At 52.2% G+C, this 14,739-nt stretch overlaps 5 protein-coding genes across 5 annotated transcripts; 2 read left to right on the top strand and 3 right to left on the bottom strand.

The window, feature by feature from the left end:
- Nucleotides 1-3,500: 3,500 nt before the first annotated feature.
- QC761_405850 (uncharacterized protein) lies at nucleotides 3,501-4,653 on the bottom strand (the record flags this gene model as incomplete). Its single annotated transcript, XM_062878864.1, has 3 exons — nucleotides 3,501-3,688; nucleotides 3,773-3,849; nucleotides 4,040-4,653. The coding sequence occupies 3 exons, from the start codon at nucleotides 4,651-4,653 to the stop codon at nucleotides 3,501-3,503; spliced, it is 879 nt and encodes a 292-aa protein (XP_062732693.1).
- Nucleotides 4,654-4,923: 270 nt separating this feature from the next.
- Nucleotides 4,924-5,226, top strand: QC761_405840 (uncharacterized protein; the record flags this gene model as incomplete). The annotated part of the gene is made up of 1 exon (XM_062878863.1): nucleotides 4,924-5,226. One exon carries the CDS (start codon nucleotides 4,924-4,926, stop codon nucleotides 5,224-5,226), a length of 303 nt encoding a protein of 100 aa, XP_062732692.1.
- A 1,957-nt stretch (nucleotides 5,227-7,183) lies between these two features.
- Nucleotides 7,184-11,706, bottom strand: QC761_405830 (uncharacterized protein). The gene is made up of 3 exons (XM_062878862.1): nucleotides 10,620-11,706; nucleotides 9,135-10,141; nucleotides 7,184-9,072 (listed from the first exon to the last, which is right to left on the bottom strand). Exons 1-3 carry the CDS (start codon nucleotides 11,035-11,037, stop codon nucleotides 7,423-7,425), a joined length of 3,075 nt encoding a protein of 1,024 aa, XP_062732691.1. The 5' UTR covers nucleotides 11,038-11,706; the 3' UTR covers nucleotides 7,184-7,422.
- Nucleotides 11,707-11,753: 47 nt separating this feature from the next.
- On the top strand, nucleotides 11,754-14,431 carry TIM17 (translocase of the inner membrane). Its single transcript, XM_062878861.1, has 5 exons — nucleotides 11,754-12,134; nucleotides 12,192-12,244; nucleotides 12,299-12,499; nucleotides 12,553-12,705; nucleotides 12,767-14,431. Exons 1-5 carry the CDS (start codon nucleotides 12,119-12,121, stop codon nucleotides 12,806-12,808), a joined length of 465 nt encoding a protein of 154 aa, XP_062732690.1. The 5' UTR covers nucleotides 11,754-12,118; the 3' UTR covers nucleotides 12,809-14,431.
- QC761_405810 (uncharacterized protein) lies at nucleotides 13,070-14,473 on the bottom strand (the record flags this gene model as incomplete). Its single annotated transcript, XM_062878860.1, has 1 exon — nucleotides 13,070-14,473. One exon carries the CDS (start codon nucleotides 14,471-14,473, stop codon nucleotides 13,070-13,072), a length of 1,404 nt encoding a protein of 467 aa, XP_062732689.1.
- Nucleotides 14,474-14,739: the final 266 nt, after the last annotated feature.

Genomic DNA, 14,739 nt, shown 5'->3' with positions numbered 1-14,739 from the left:
CGCTCCATCATAGCGCCCTTGACAACAGTTACTTCACCACCGCCAGAATGCTCATCATGTGTAATTGGGTCCTCGACGAATCGAAATGGGTGTTATATGTACATTTCAACCGGCTGCATGGATCGGCAGTGTTTCCCGACACGCATGCCGGCATATCCCTTTTCGGCAGGCCTTTTCTATTCCCAAGGCTTGATCAGCCCAGATGGGTGGTCTACTGCATACAATGGGACCCACGATGGTCAGTATTTCTATGTCCTTCACGATTTTGCCGACCTGTTAGAAAGTGACGGGACTGGCGCCCTCTGCTGCCCGACGTGAGTTGTCTAGTTAAGTCTCAGTAAATTTGGATGAGTCTAAACTGGGTGCCATACTGACTGAATTCGAGACGCGGATACGGCCTTTATCCTGGAGAACCCTTCAGCAGACACGCGATAGCATGTATCCAGACAGTCACCACTGGGATGTTTACATGCGCCAGTTGTCCGTCCCAAGGTTTTATAGATGGAGCCCTTCCCTTGGTTACTGTTTCAGCAACAGAAAGTACATTGACAACAATCTTCGATGACGGCCGGCACACATAGAAACGCACCCTTATCTCTGCCTCCGTATCTCCTGTGATCCAGCTTGTGTGGAGAGACGTCGATTTTCCGCCATCCACCACCACTAGTTCCGAGAAGACCACGTTCACGGGTATTGAAACCGGTCAGAAACCTGAAGAATCTTTGCCCAGCATCCTTTCCACTGAGCCATTCTCTTCAGAGTCGCCATCTAAAGAGAGCTTATCCAGTGCAACTGCAAGCCATGACTTGACAAGCGATGATTTGACCTCTTCTGAATTGCCTCGGTCTTATTGGACTTCGTCCGGTTGGCCTTCTTCGCTTCTTCAGACACGACATCTGAGACAACCTCTTCTGACGCACTTCTTCCAACAGAACTGCCTCTGATACAACTTCATTTAACGCAAATTCTTCCGAGTCGTCATCATCCGAAGCTGATTCATCCACTCTTTCAAGCACGTTGATCTTCACACAAGACACTACCCTATCGACATTTACCATGGCCACAACCACGCCTCCCGAAGCCTTACCAACCTCTTCAGAGCCACCAGCTGGTACCACAAGCCCGAAGCCCATCGGCCTGACCGTCGGACCTGCAGTCGGAGGCATTTTTGTTCTCGTCGCCTTGTTAAGCTTCTGCTTCTGCTCCTACATACAACCCCGAAGACAACACACAAGGGAGACCAGCAACGGAAATCCTCCTGGACACAACAACTCTCCTTATGGCCAAAAGCCCGAGCTTGATACTGCGAATTCAGGTTCTCTGGCAGAAGGCACCACCCAGAAGGAACTGGAAGGCGGTCGTTCGCCTCCCGAATTCACGGGCTTTAGCCCACCCAGGGAGCTTAACAGCATTGGGTCTCCTGCCGAGATGACAAGGCAGGCGAGACCAACAGAACTTCGGGTTCGCATCCCTACGGGAATGAGCTACGAGTTGGAGACATCACCGGTGTCACCTGTGGGTAGGTCGGTCTAGAATGAGGAGGGGCGCGTACTAGGTATGATGGAACAATGGATAAAGCACATGGATTCGGAGGCTGGAGCCTTGATGGAGGAATGCGAGAAGAGTGAAAGGTGTATATGTATGGTGTTAGTGACTGTGGTCATGTGGCCATGGCAACTTTAAGGGACTCCCCAGATGGCCCCACTTGAGTCAGGGGTTGGCTTCAGTCTGCCATTGATGTCTCTGATGCCCAAGTTTCCTGTTGTGGCCATCCTGTTATATGACATCCGTGTTTTCACCCTTGCCCCGAAAGTGCTCCATACGCTTCTCTTCAGCAAAATCCCTCTCAGACCATTTTGTATATCCCCTATGCCCCACCTTTACTTTCACCACACTGCATACTTCGTACTCTCTCTCTTCCCCAGAGATAAAATCGAATCGGGGCTGGTACACGGGAGTTGGATTGAGGTGTGCATGCCACCGGTATTGACTCGTTGCTGAAGGGTTCGAGGCATAGCATTCCCTGCAGTGATGAGCTTGATCAAGTAAGGTTTGAGATGATTCGGTCTTCAGCTGAGGTAATGCAGCATTGTCTCATAGTGTCAGAACCACAGTCGAGCTCTAACTCCTGATAGGCAGCCAGGGACCATTGCCACCTGCTTGAAGCACTAGATTTATGGAGGCTATCTGGGGTTCTTCTTCCTTATATAGTTCTAACTCCTGATGTGGGTCCATGGTGCAGCCTTCGAATTCTCAGTCAGCCATTGAGCCACAGGGCTATAGCTACTGGTAACCTGAGCCCTATTGCCCGAACGCTCCTCCTTAAAAACCATGGCAGCCTTTTTCTTTCCATCAGAAAGCATGGTCTTCTCTATCTTGATGTCTATCGTCGGTCCAGTGTTGCTTGTGAAACATGCCGAAAATCCTGACCATACTCCAATGCCAGCAAGGTCATTACTTTGACTCGAGAGATTCATCTTGTAACCCTAGATTGCGGTTAGCCTAGCGTATAACTTGCATCAAACCAAAACAAGTAAAAAGAGCGAGGCCTTACTTTTACTAAGTAGCGACTCTGAGTAATTCTGTGGGATTGGGCGTCGTTTGCAGTTGGAAAGGTTTCAAGATGATAGGGGAGGTATGTGGTTAAGACGTTGTTTAAGCAATTGTTCATATGGCATGAAGGCAGTGTTGCTCGATCCTGGAGAAGGGCTGGTCCCTTTATACACAGTTCAACTAAGCCCAGGTACCTACCTAGCCATGGCATGCTCCTGAGCTCGGTGAGATGTTGGGATCATGCAACACCTCACACAAGGCCCAGTGTTAATACGCAGTGTTTGTCGCCAGGGAATGCACCCAGAAGCGGCAGGCCAGGTGCACCAGCCGTGAGCGAATGCGAGGTGTTCCAGCAAAACCAGGAATGTTCCGATTGGTGAGGGCCTTGAATTACCTTACCTCATCGAGCCTGGGGACCCGAGTCCGAGGGGTCCAATCCCGTAACTCGGAATGGGAACTGTCTGATCCAATTGGGAGAAAGTAAGCACGATGATGAATACTCGAGTCCGAGGTGGTGGCCTGTATGAGTGCTGTGCTTTCTTTGCTATTTACAGCCACAATGCAAAGTCTGATCTCCGGCATACTGACTCGGCGTTTAAGGAGGGTGATGAAGCTGATCAGGGGGTCGGGTAGCAAAGCAACATTCCGCATGCAGGTCAGACAATGGAAAGACTTCAGATAAGAGACTGCTTGGCGGGTGCGAGGTGGAGTTGGGGGTACGAAAAGCTTTCCATTCCCGCGCTCAGTGACATCTTCTATCATAGCTAATTCGCCAAGGGTTACAAGGTCTCTCTGAGTCTCTGGATACCTCTTGGAGCTCACGCCCCCTCTTTAACTCCAACAGTCGGGACGTAAGCCTTATACACCTGCAAGAAAGCCGCCACCGTCTGCAACAAACTCAGCACGGTCGTGATAAGCAACACAAGGACCGCAACCCAAAAGGTGTATCATTGCACCCCGTTCCGACGATCGTACCACCACTGTTGGAGAGAGCTCGGCGTAGTATCATCATAGGTCTGTTTCAGGATCACCAGCCTGTCTCTCCAGAAGTGGAACCGTTCGATCTGACGGTCGTGGGCTTGGAGGGTGCCACAAATAGAGAGCGAGGGTCGATTCCAGTTGGGTGTTGTCCTGACTGCTCGTTGGCAAGGAAAAGCTTCCGCAGCCATGACGAGTTCCGGCTGAACCGGCCCCTCCGCGTGGTTAACGTGAACTCGACTGTGTGGGAGAAGGAGCGCAATGGTGGACAGTTGTTTATGAACGAGGTCTGCCGGGTATAGAGGTGCCGGGAATGGCCTGTATGTGAGTGTAAGCTACAGTTCATGTTTCAGAAGCAGAATAACGCTGCAATCTTCTAGTCAAGGGGGCGAGAAGCAATGTACCAGAACCAATGTTCAAGGTTGCCATGGGTGCTGCGTTTGTCGTATCCAGCCCACATGCTCTGCTATCTACCTACGGAGCGTGTGAAGAAGGCTGGAAGCCATACTGTAGGTGGCACTCTAGGAACGAGGCATGATGAAATATCAACAGCGTTGAATCATCATCAGTCAACAGCAGATGGTCAGCAAGGTTGTCAGTAAAGCTGATATTGATCCCTCCGACCTTATGGATGCTCCAAGCATTGAAAATCTTCGGCAGTCTGATTCGTTCGTAACTGAGTTTGGGTGACTCCTTGAAGAAGTCACTCACAAAGTCCCTGATTGTTCCCTGCTCCCATCGGAGTAAACTGCGGGTCATGAGTTGATTCTTCGGAACGCCGGTCTTCATCATAGTGAGGAGAGGGGCCGCCAGGTCAATGTACCTTTCACATTCTTCGTCAGATGCGCTCGATATTGTGGACCTCAGCAGAGTCTTCACTTGCTCTCGGGTCTTGCCGTCGTGCAGATGCTGAACAAGTCGAAATGTGTTCTCGGGATCACGTATCCCTCTGTTGGTTGTGGGACTGTGTCCCGAGAAGAGGCGCCATTGATACTGATGGTATTGTCCGTACACTTCGTGGCACAGGACAGCCGAGCGATCTCCATTGAAAAGTCTGGGTGTCCTCGATGGCACGAAAACGCCGTCCATATGGCGCAGATAATACCTCTCTAGGGACGCCATTTCTTCTGAGGTTGTAAGATGTAAACTGGGGAAAAGCTGTTAGAGTTCTATTCAGGGCAAAGTATGTTTGTAGCCTCGGCTAAGACGAGGTGTTGTTCCTTTTGAATTCGGTGTGGTCAATAATCTCCTTGAAGCACATGCAGGTTAGTCGGCATGCTCCCCAGCCAATTAGCCACCTCACCTTATGCATTAGCACGACCCGAAACGAAGTCCTCAGCCACTCTGCAGATTAGAGGCTGAAGTTCACGATGTACGTCACGGTGCTCTTTTATGTCCCCGCTCATTCTTACCCGCGCGTCAGTCCTACAGCATGATCAACTCCAATTGAACGTCCTCAAAACCATGTCTTTCCTGAGTCCTAGACGGCTCAAGCGCAAAAAGTGGGAAAGTCCTGAGCTGTTATGTGGGGAGATCATTGACACGCCCCGGGTTGGCTTGCTCAAGAAGGCATGGGGGTCAAGCGGCCCAGCCCAGGAACGATTCGACGTCCATATCCTTCCTGACATCGAAGATGTTTTGAGGAATATCGACCCTGGTTATGCCGACATATTCGTGCGGCTCTACATGACATGATAGGTACACGACAAGAGACCGCGAAGCCTATTATTATGGTCTGTTGCACAAATGCCGCGACACGGTCTCTCGTTGAGGACTCTATTCGCAGCAGTTCTGTGCCTGAAAAATATCCCCAATTTGGAATTGGTGCCAGCGCACTGCTTTTAGAGCAACATGTAGCAGCCCGTACTCTCGCAGGAGGATCATCAGGCGTTGAAACTCAACCCGACCAAGAAGCAGAGGGAGCTTCGGGCCTTGAAAGAACCACCTTTGCGGTAGGAAGCAGAATATCCCCGCGACGAACCCACCAAAAGGTACACGGCTGATTGGAAGACGGATTCACATTAAATACGGGGCCTCCGACCCTCTACCGTTCCGTTGCGCCACTGGTGGTGCAATTATCAGAATTGATGATCCCCACTACCAAATCAACGTTAGTCACATTCCAGAAACTCAACAGGATAACCTCCACATTACATCTGCTCAGGAGCCTCTCCCTCCAGGTCTCGAGGATTGTAGTTTCGACGGCATGAGCGACAGTGACGACAATGACGAAGATCCCATGGAATGAAAAACAGAATTGGATCCAGCTCTTACCCGTGCAAGCGTTACACCTGTGGTCGGGTCACAGCCCTAGGCGGAATCCCCGAGTATCAATAGCGTCGGTTCCACAGTGGGAACTCCCACGGAGAGGCCGGCCCGAAGTTGGTCACGACAAACGGCGAAAACGGTTTGCAATCGGATTCTATACCAAGAAAGAATATATTGCCTGCTGATCTCGTACATCCAGACCGGCGTCTCGATTGTGCGTTGATTGCCCTCGACAACAACGAGATCATGCACTCTTTGGCAAACACCATATCATACCCCCAACATACCGGGATACGCAAAGTCATGGTCCACAATGTGGCTGAAGTGGGAAAGCGCATGGATAAAGTCATGGCCATCACATCTCGAGATGGAGTTGGCGGTACGTTGGCGACAGGAGCGCTGTATTAATGGGACCGAGCAATCAAGAAGGCGCAAAAGCTCTACCCGATCAATCTCGACACTCCAGTCGAAGGTGGCGATAGTGGCTCGGTTGTAATTGACACAGTATTAGGCAGCTTGTATGGCCACATCGTCAGAGGTTGCCCGGGATCTAGGGTCTCCTACATCATTGCGGCAACAGAGGTTTTCGACCATCTTCGCCAGGAGCACGGTACTGACATACATCTTTGTGGCTCCCCCTCGACCAAGTTATCGGCCGATCTAACCCAGTTAGCCGTGGAGAGCCGGCGACTCGAGCAGGAAAGATGGCAGCACTACGCAAAATTGGCCCAGACCATTGATGTCAAACCCAGCTCGTCCAGCCCGGCCTCTGATGATCTATGGAGTCCACAATTTATGGCGGAGAACGCAGAAGATGAAAATTCATTGAAGAAATGGGATTGAATCCAACATTTATTACTATTGATGTTATATAAAAAAACAATGCTCTTTATATTTATTATAAATAACATATTTTTGTGATGAACCCCGATCGAGAACCTTTGAAAGGGATACTCAGTTGAAGGTGCTTCTAGACAATTGGTTCGGTGCAGCTAAACAGTGCACAACAATAGTTTATCTCAATCACAATAGTCTGATACTAACGAATGTGACTTGTATGGCATACTGCGGAACTGTCTACAAGCTATATAGTTCCTCTGTATATATAGACCCGTGGATCACCTTTCCTTCCTGTGGCTCCCTACGCTCATCGTGAGCTCATCGCTCCACTTCCAATTGGTTAGTAATGATTGGCCAGAGGCATCCCGCGCCCCGTCCGTTAGCTCTTCATCCAGGATTGTGACAATTAATTATAATATTACGAAAAGGATTATTAAGGTAAAACGGTTTACGATTTTATATTAATTAGATTTAAACAGTTAAAAAATTTAATGGGCAATCTACAATTATTTTACCTTCCATATGAACGTAGCGGTGCAGAGAATTGAATTAAATCCTTAGTAAAAGGACGCTTTGGCTATTCGTCGTTTTAACTATAATAGACAGCGAATCTTCCACGTGCCTTCTTGGACAAATATCTGTCTTGTTCAGTATTGTCTAAACAAATATCCTATTCGTTGATGACGCTACTCTAACCCAGAAACTCAACAACTACTGAAAACTCCAAGCTCTCCCATCTCACCAACGCCATTTTGATCTGCCCATTCCACTGCCACAAGCATCCTACAGCTTGCGGAACACGGTGCTAAAGATCTCCCTGCTCTTCTGTAAATTCACCACCCTCAACCTCTCGTTATCCAAATGTGCCGCGTCACTCGCTTGACCACAGGGCAAATGAGCCGCCGGAGCGTTAAACTCCTTCTCCAAGAACCGAATCGGTGGGATAGAACCACCCTCGCGAATATACAAAGGCTTCCGTGTCTTTGGCGCAGTTTCGTCGTTGGTTCCATTGGGTGGCAACGCGACAGAGACACCGTTTTTGCTGTCCTCGGACGCCGTTGGCCCCCAGGCCCTCATGACTGCCTCTTCCAGGGTTCGGAAGATGTAGTTTCCAGGCACACCAAGCCATGGCTCGGCCTTGTTGTCGATCCTGATGGTGAGGGTATTGTCGCTCTCGAATTGCTCGTACTCTTCCCTGAGGAATGACTTGAGGTTCTTGATCACCTCGTCCACCTCCTGGCCGGGGACCAGTCTGATACTGACATTGGCCGTGGCGTGGCTGCTGATCAAGCTGCCGTCTGGTCCAGATACGTTATATCTGTGGATTGTCAGGTTGGGCTCGCGCCATCTCGCCATGAGACTGCGCTTGAGAGCTTCAATAGGGCCGTTTGCTGGATTCCGTCGGATGAGGATGTTGGCAATGTCATCATACCGAAGGTCCTCCTCCTTGGTCAGGGGAAGAATGCCGTCGTAGAAACCTGGAATGTTGACGTGGTTCTTGCGGTCCTTGAGTTTGCTGACAAGCAGCGTCAAATCGGTCAGCGGCTCCGACAACATATTGCTGCCATCAACACCAGAGTGGAGATCAGGGTGCTTGGAGTCAATGCAGACGGTAGCATGAAGTACACCACGAAGGCCATATGTCAGGCAGGGAACCTCGTCGTCTAACCAGTAACTGTTTGCCAAAAGGACGTAGTCGATATGCCCGATAAGTTCCTTGTTGTCATGGATGGCTTCAGCAAATCCTCGCGAACCGGATTCTTCCTCACCCTCGATGACGAAGATGATGTCCGAGTCGAGAGCCTTCTCTTGCAACAGGTCCGAGACGGCATACAGGGCAGCAATAATGGGTCCCTTGTTGTCGCTCACACCGCGTCCATAGAGATAGCCATCTCGCCCAGACAATTTGAACGGATCAGTCTGCCAGTTGTCCCCCTTCATATCCGCAGGGACAACATCGTAGTGACCGTAGAACAGAATCCTCTTGCGCTTCTCCGCTGGTTCCAGCTTGCCGCTGAATTTGGCGTACACCACGGGGTTGTGCAAGGAGCCGGTGCTGAGCATTTCCACTTGAGCGCCCAGTCGCTTGAACAGAGACCCGAGGAAGGTGGCACCTTTGCGGCAGTCCTCGGTGAATTCAGGCCGGGACGAGACAGTCTTGTAAGAGATGAACTCCCGCAGCGATTGAACCATCATATCCTCAGCTGGCCCTGTGCCGTCCTCGGTCTGGGATGGCATGCCGTTAACACGCCAAACACGGACCGTGTTGTCATTGGCACCAGTAAGGAATAGCTGATCGCTGTTGTGAACGACTGTGGCAGAAGACAGGATCTTGGCGTCGTGAGCCTTCCATCGACTCAAGCACTGGTACTTTTGACTAATGTTCTGCGCCGCACCGTTGGTGTCTCTACCATAATGAACTGTGCTGTGTTTCTGTTGGTGGTGTCAGTAAGTCATAGCTTCGGCGTCGTTTTGGGCGCCCATGAAGGTCTTACCGAGGCAGAACCACCAGTTCCTCCACTCCAGAGAAGCCCAAAGCTCATCTTGAGAACATTGACGTTCCCGTCATGGGCCTTGATGACCCTTAACTTCTGCTTCGTGTCCAGATCCCATAGCTCGATGATACCGCCCAGCTTGCCGGCGTACAAGAAGGACCCATCAATGGCAAGCGACATGACGGACTCGCTATCATCCTCCCCGAGAACCATCAATTCCTCAATGTCGCCTGTAACATTACCGTCCTCGTAGTCCAGCCCGGTATCACACAACTTCCACAGCTTGATGGTGCCGTCGCCTCCACCCGATATCAAGACCTCTTCATCCGAGTCGACCAGAACCGTTGGGCCCTTGGCCACCAGCATGCAGAACACCCAGCCGTAGTGCGCATACTGTCGAATTGCACCCGAGTCAATCTCTAGCACCTGTTCGGCCTTGGGTATTAAGGCGTAAAATTCCTCGGTCCGTCGAGGTGTTGATGTCCCGCCAACCGCGCGCGAGTCAAAAAATCTATGTTGTCGTCGATCGGGATGGTGGGCTGATTCGTGGGAGGACTTTCGCTCTGGGTCCTTCAGGCTGATCCACTGGATGTCCTGTGTTTGTGTGCCAACGTATACGATTTCTCGTTGTGGCGAATATGCGACACTGAACACATCACCGACATCGTATGTGCTGTAGATCTCGTAGAGGCGTGTAAACGTTCGGGGGCACCAGACATTGATGATGGGCTCGCAGGCTGTCGAGAACAGGTACTTGCAGTCGTCAGCTAACAGCAGGCAGAGCACGCTGCGCTTGTGGGCTTGTATTGTCTGCACTGGCTGGAAGGTGCCTAGCGACCATACGGCAATCTCCCCCTTGCTGGTGCCGGCGAAAATGTACTTGTCGGATACGGCCAGGGCGAGGACCGAGCCATCGTGTCTGAGCTCTTGGAGCTGATCGGGAGCGGCATCAGGGCAACTGTCGTCAAGCTCACGGCCTTGGAGCGAAGCCATGGTCGCGGTTAAATCTGAGATATTGGGTAGAGATTGTCAGCATGAGCGCAATTCAATAAACAATTCAGCCGTGCAATCCCAACAGAAGGCTGAAGTGTATTTCTTCCAAAAGACGGACGTTGACTTTTATTTGGACATGGAAAGTTGCTCTGACGACATTTCTGGGGAAAACACTGTCATGGCCGGTGAACGGGGACAGCCCCGCGCTAGCAACAGCCTAGAACAGCTTTCACAAGGATGCCCTGCCCCACGTCTCAGGGTCAACTCCACCACAAAGACCCGCAGATCCGGGCTTCCCAGATTCCATGACAGGATTAAAACGCCCCAAAGAGAAGGGACGGATGCACCCCACGGTGGGACGATCGACAATGTGTCCAGCGGGCTGGTAAGGTACCTTTACGGGGCAGGCAGAAGGGGTGTGGGGGTTTGCGGGGGCAGAGCCAGGCCAGCGGTTGAAACGGTTGAACAGGCAAAGTAGACATCAGAACTCACCGGTGGTGCCAGCGTGGGATGCCATGGATGCCATAGCCAGCGGCGTGGCAAGAGATGCAGCCGCGGCCCTAGCTTTGTTGATCCTGATGCATCCTTTGCAACCTCCATCATCTTCGTCGTGGCCGTCGTGGCATCGCCAGGGATCGAACGTCTCCCGAAGGACGGGCACGCCGAGAGCCATATCGCCGGTGTTCACCTTCACAAATGTCGAACTGCTGTTGCTCCTCCCATACAAACGCCAAACAAAGTTCTGGGGGACAGGTCTAACGGGGCCGTTGTCGGTGGCCTCCGTCTTTTGTACAGACTCTCCTTGCTGAGACAGAGGTCCGGGCTCTCCGAGTTCGTCCATGTTACACCGTGTCTTCAGATTGTTGCTGGGCCGGGCGGATGACGCGAGATCAGGGTTGAAGTGCACCATTCCTGACGGCTCTCATAAACCACCGCGAACAGGTCGAAAGAAGAAGGACGGAGGCATCTCACCGCTCTTGCGGGAGATATGTCGATAGGCAAAGATATGCAGGAGAAGGTTGGGAGCAGTGGTGGCATGAGGTTGAGGGCCAGCTCCTATTCATATACCCAATGGGAAGGTCGTCCCGGACCGGCAAGAAGCATCAAACGCCACGACGCGTGCTTTTCGACAAAGCAAATGCCATCCCCTGATTGTGGTGCGAGATTTACGAGGCCCGGCGATGGGACACATGGCTCCAAACGTGTTAGCCCCTGACTTTCTTTTGTTTCTCTTGCCCAGGGGCGAGGGTGAGAGCACACCGCATGTCCCTGCTGCACCTATCCTCTCCAAGATCGACCTTGGGGGACGAACCACGGCGCCGCCAATGATGTGGGATTGTCTCGGCAGCACAGCGTGGTCACGAGGTCACCCGTTTGCCAACTGTACCTATGTACAGTGTACAGCACACATCACAGCTGAACCTGACTTTAGAAACTCCGGCTTCATGAGATCTTCCCCGTCTCGTGCCGTGCCGATAGCATCACCACATCTGCCCCTGCACTAGCCTAGAGAGTGACACCGGAAAGCTAACTGTTTCTTGTCAGCGGGGTTATGTACCTTCCTCTGTGACTCTCACCAATTGCCCACTGTCCGATGAGCTCAAGGTCCCGGCCCCACCAGCAACTCTTATCGAAACCAGGTTCTTATCCGTCGCCGATAACGGCGGGGCGGCTCTCGCACTGTCTTGGCGCTACCTTTGGTGGAGGAACTGGTCTGTGCACGGCACAATCCCTGTAATTTTTTTGGCTTCTGAGATCATCAAGCCGAAGTTTGCAGAATCGAGAGATTTGGACGATAACGACGCCTCTGGCAACCCACCATCGACGACCGCCGCAAACACACCGTGACCCCTCCATCGCCGATTCTTGGATTCCTTCTCCGGACAATAATCACCCAATTTCCCCCCTGCGATAACCAAGTGTCGGTGTTGAGTCGAGTCCTGCGCGCCGCCTTCCTTTACACCGAGTAATCCCAAACATCACACATCAAAATGGATCACACAAGAGGTGAATACCCTTTGCCTACTGCAAACGATCGACATAGATTCTAATATCGGTTTCTAGATCCCTGCCCATGGGTCATTCTCAACGATTTCGGCGGTGCCTTCGCCATGGGTGTATGTCTCCCGCACGAGTCCTCGACCCCTCCATACAACTAACATCCTCTTTAGGCTATCGGTGGTACGATCTGGCACGGCATCAAGGGTTTCAGAAACAGTCCCTATGGCGAGAGACGAGTGGGCGCCATCACAGCTATCAAGATGCGCGCGCCAGTATTGGGTGGTAACTTTGGTGTCTGGGGTGGTCTCTTCTCTACATACGACTGCGCCGTGAAGGGCGTCAGAAAGAAGGAGGATCCATGGAACGCCATCGTACGTCTTTTACGGAATCTTGAAGTTGGTAGCAGACGGCTAACACAGTCCAGATTGCCGGTTTCTTCACAGGTGGCTCGCTCGCCATCCGTGGCGGCTACAAGGCGGCGAGAAACGGTGCCATTGCTTGCGCTGTCCTTCTTGCTGTCATTGAAGGTGTTGGTATTGGTTTTCAGAAGATGATGGCGGGTTCCACAAAGCTCGAGGTATGTTGTCTGAAACTGCTTTTGTTCAGCGCAGTGCATGCTAACAGTGGTGTTCATCCAGGCCCCACAACCACCACCTTCCAACGAAATGAACCTCGCATAGAATGTATCAATAAATCTCATACTGGTCTATCAACACCTCTCAACTCTTTCTCCGGCCTCTTCTGCCGAGCTGGACGTGTATTTTCGTACGCATATATGACGGTCAGGATCTTGGGTGGCGGCGTTCCCTTGTAACATAGAATCGGTTGGTAACGTCTCGATGTGGAGGGGGGTATGGCCGTGATGCCGAAAACGGTGGAGACAATCATCTGAATAATATTTCATTACTGTTTATACCATGTTCACGTTTGTCCAAGATCTTCTAAAATGCTATAGGTTCGCTCCTCTTGCTGGCTCTCCTTAGATCCATCCCGGAAACATCCTCGGACTCATAGCCAGCCGGCGTCGATCCGTCTGGCTGCCACACTCGGAAATGCGCGTGGCTGCGCCTATCAACCCATGCTCGAAACATGCCACCGCAGTTAAAGTCCTGAAGGACGCCACAGCGAGCATCGAGCAACATCCCGTTGTCGTCTCGAGCCTCCGCGATCTCGATACCAATGATGCCCCCTGCGCCCTCACCCGTCGAACCCCACCGATCCCCTGCACTCTTTTCCAGCTCTCCCCCTGGTCCTGCCACTTTCGAGACCGCCTCCTTTGACGAGACACCCCCGAAGCGAGCCATCGCCCCCACGGTCCTCGCAGCAGCAGTGCGAAGAAACGAATCCCCGTTCCCGGTCCCCGAAACCGCCATCGCCCGCGTAGTCACCACCTTTGGGGTCTTGAACGCAGGATTGTAGCTGAACGGGCTAGGCAGGCAATCCGCCATGAGACCTTTCAGTGCATCAGATATCACCACCACTGGACCGGGCCGACATCTTAACTCTGCGTGACCAGAAGGGTCCCCTTCTTCAGCCCATTCTTCTGCCCAGAATCCGGCCCCGACGGAGGGGGTATCGCCTATTCGACCGGTCAACTTGTTGGTTAGGCCGCCTGTGCTGGTTGCGACGGTGAGGATGCCTTGCTCGTCTAGGGTCACGGCGCCGACGGTGCCTTGGGGGAGATATTCTTCTTTGCTGTAGGTGGCGAGGCTCTTTCCAGGGTTTTGTCTTTCGCGTTCCAGGGCGCGGGTGTGCTCGTCCCAGCGGGTTTGGGTGTAGAAGTAGGATTGGGGAACAATGGCGAGGTTGTATTGCTTTGCTAGTTGCTCTGCTGCTGGGCCGTGGATGAGGGTGTGGCCTTGGGCGTTGGGGACATCGAGCATGTTTGCGGAGGGTGATTGGGAATGGCGGCCGAGGAGGTCATCTTCTCCGTGTTGGAGGATTGCTTTTGCTAGGAGGATGGGATTGCGTATGTGGCGGAGGCCGGTGACGCCTACGCCGCGTTTGGGGTAGGAACCTGGGTGCGAGACCATTATGGAGGCTTCGAGCTCGTTGTAGCCGTCGCGGGTAAAGACGGCGCCGTGGCCGGCGTTGAAGAGGGGGTTGTCTTCTAGAAGGGCGACGGCATAGGTTGCTGTGGAGAGGGAGGAGGGGAGGGTGTTGGTGGAGGGTTCAGGAGTGAACATGTAGTGATGGGTCTTGCCGATGATGGTGAGGAGTGATTCACGATATTGACTGTAGCGGTCTGGTGGGAGTGTTTCGGGGGTGATGTTGCCGGCTCCGCCGTGGATGATAATTTGGGGCTTGAAGCGGGCTGGGGAGGGAGGGATGGGTTTGTATTCCATTTTGGCCGTCATTGTTTCTGATCCAGGTATCAATTCACGTATAGAAAATCACAGGCTTCCTCACCTGGTGAGATAATGGCACCAGCTGCTCATGCAAAGGCGGAATGTCCCTGGATGCAAGAGGCCTACCGATAAGGAGATGCCGCTGGCGTTATCGCTAACCAATCAGCGCTTGACTGGCAGTGGCGAAGATCAGATGCCGCCGCTAGGATCTTGGCGGTTTTTGCATGTTAAGCAGACACAACTTTGATGTTTAACGGCAGCCA

The sequence above is a fragment of the Podospora bellae-mahoneyi genome, chromosome 4 (genome assembly GCF_035222275.1).
Source record: "Podospora bellae-mahoneyi strain CBS 112042 chromosome 4, whole genome shotgun sequence".
NCBI lineage: Eukaryota > Fungi > Ascomycota > Sordariomycetes > Sordariales > Podosporaceae > Podospora > Podospora bellae-mahoneyi.
This window is presented reverse-complemented; position numbering and strand designations above follow the sequence as displayed.

Coding starts and splice junctions, on each gene's coding strand:
- TIM17 (XM_062878861.1), top strand. Junction 12,245..12,298: donor GCGGTGCCTTCGCCATGGGT/GTATGTCTCCCG, acceptor CATCCTCTTTAG/GCTATCGGTGGTACGATCTG. Junction 12,706..12,766: donor CGGGTTCCACAAAGCTCGAG/GTATGTTGTCTG, acceptor GTGTTCATCCAG/GCCCCACAACCACCACCTTC.
- QC761_405830 (XM_062878862.1), bottom strand. CDS start 11,037: ATGGTGCACTTCAACCCTGATCTCGCGTCATCCGCCCGGCCCAGCAAC. Junction 10,142..10,619: donor ATCCCACGCTGGCACCACCG/GTGAGTTCTGAT, acceptor CCAATATCTCAG/ATTTAACCGCGACCATGGCT. Junction 9,073..9,134: donor GAACTGGTGGTTCTGCCTCG/GTAAGACCTTCA, acceptor CACCACCAACAG/AAACACAGCACAGTTCATTA.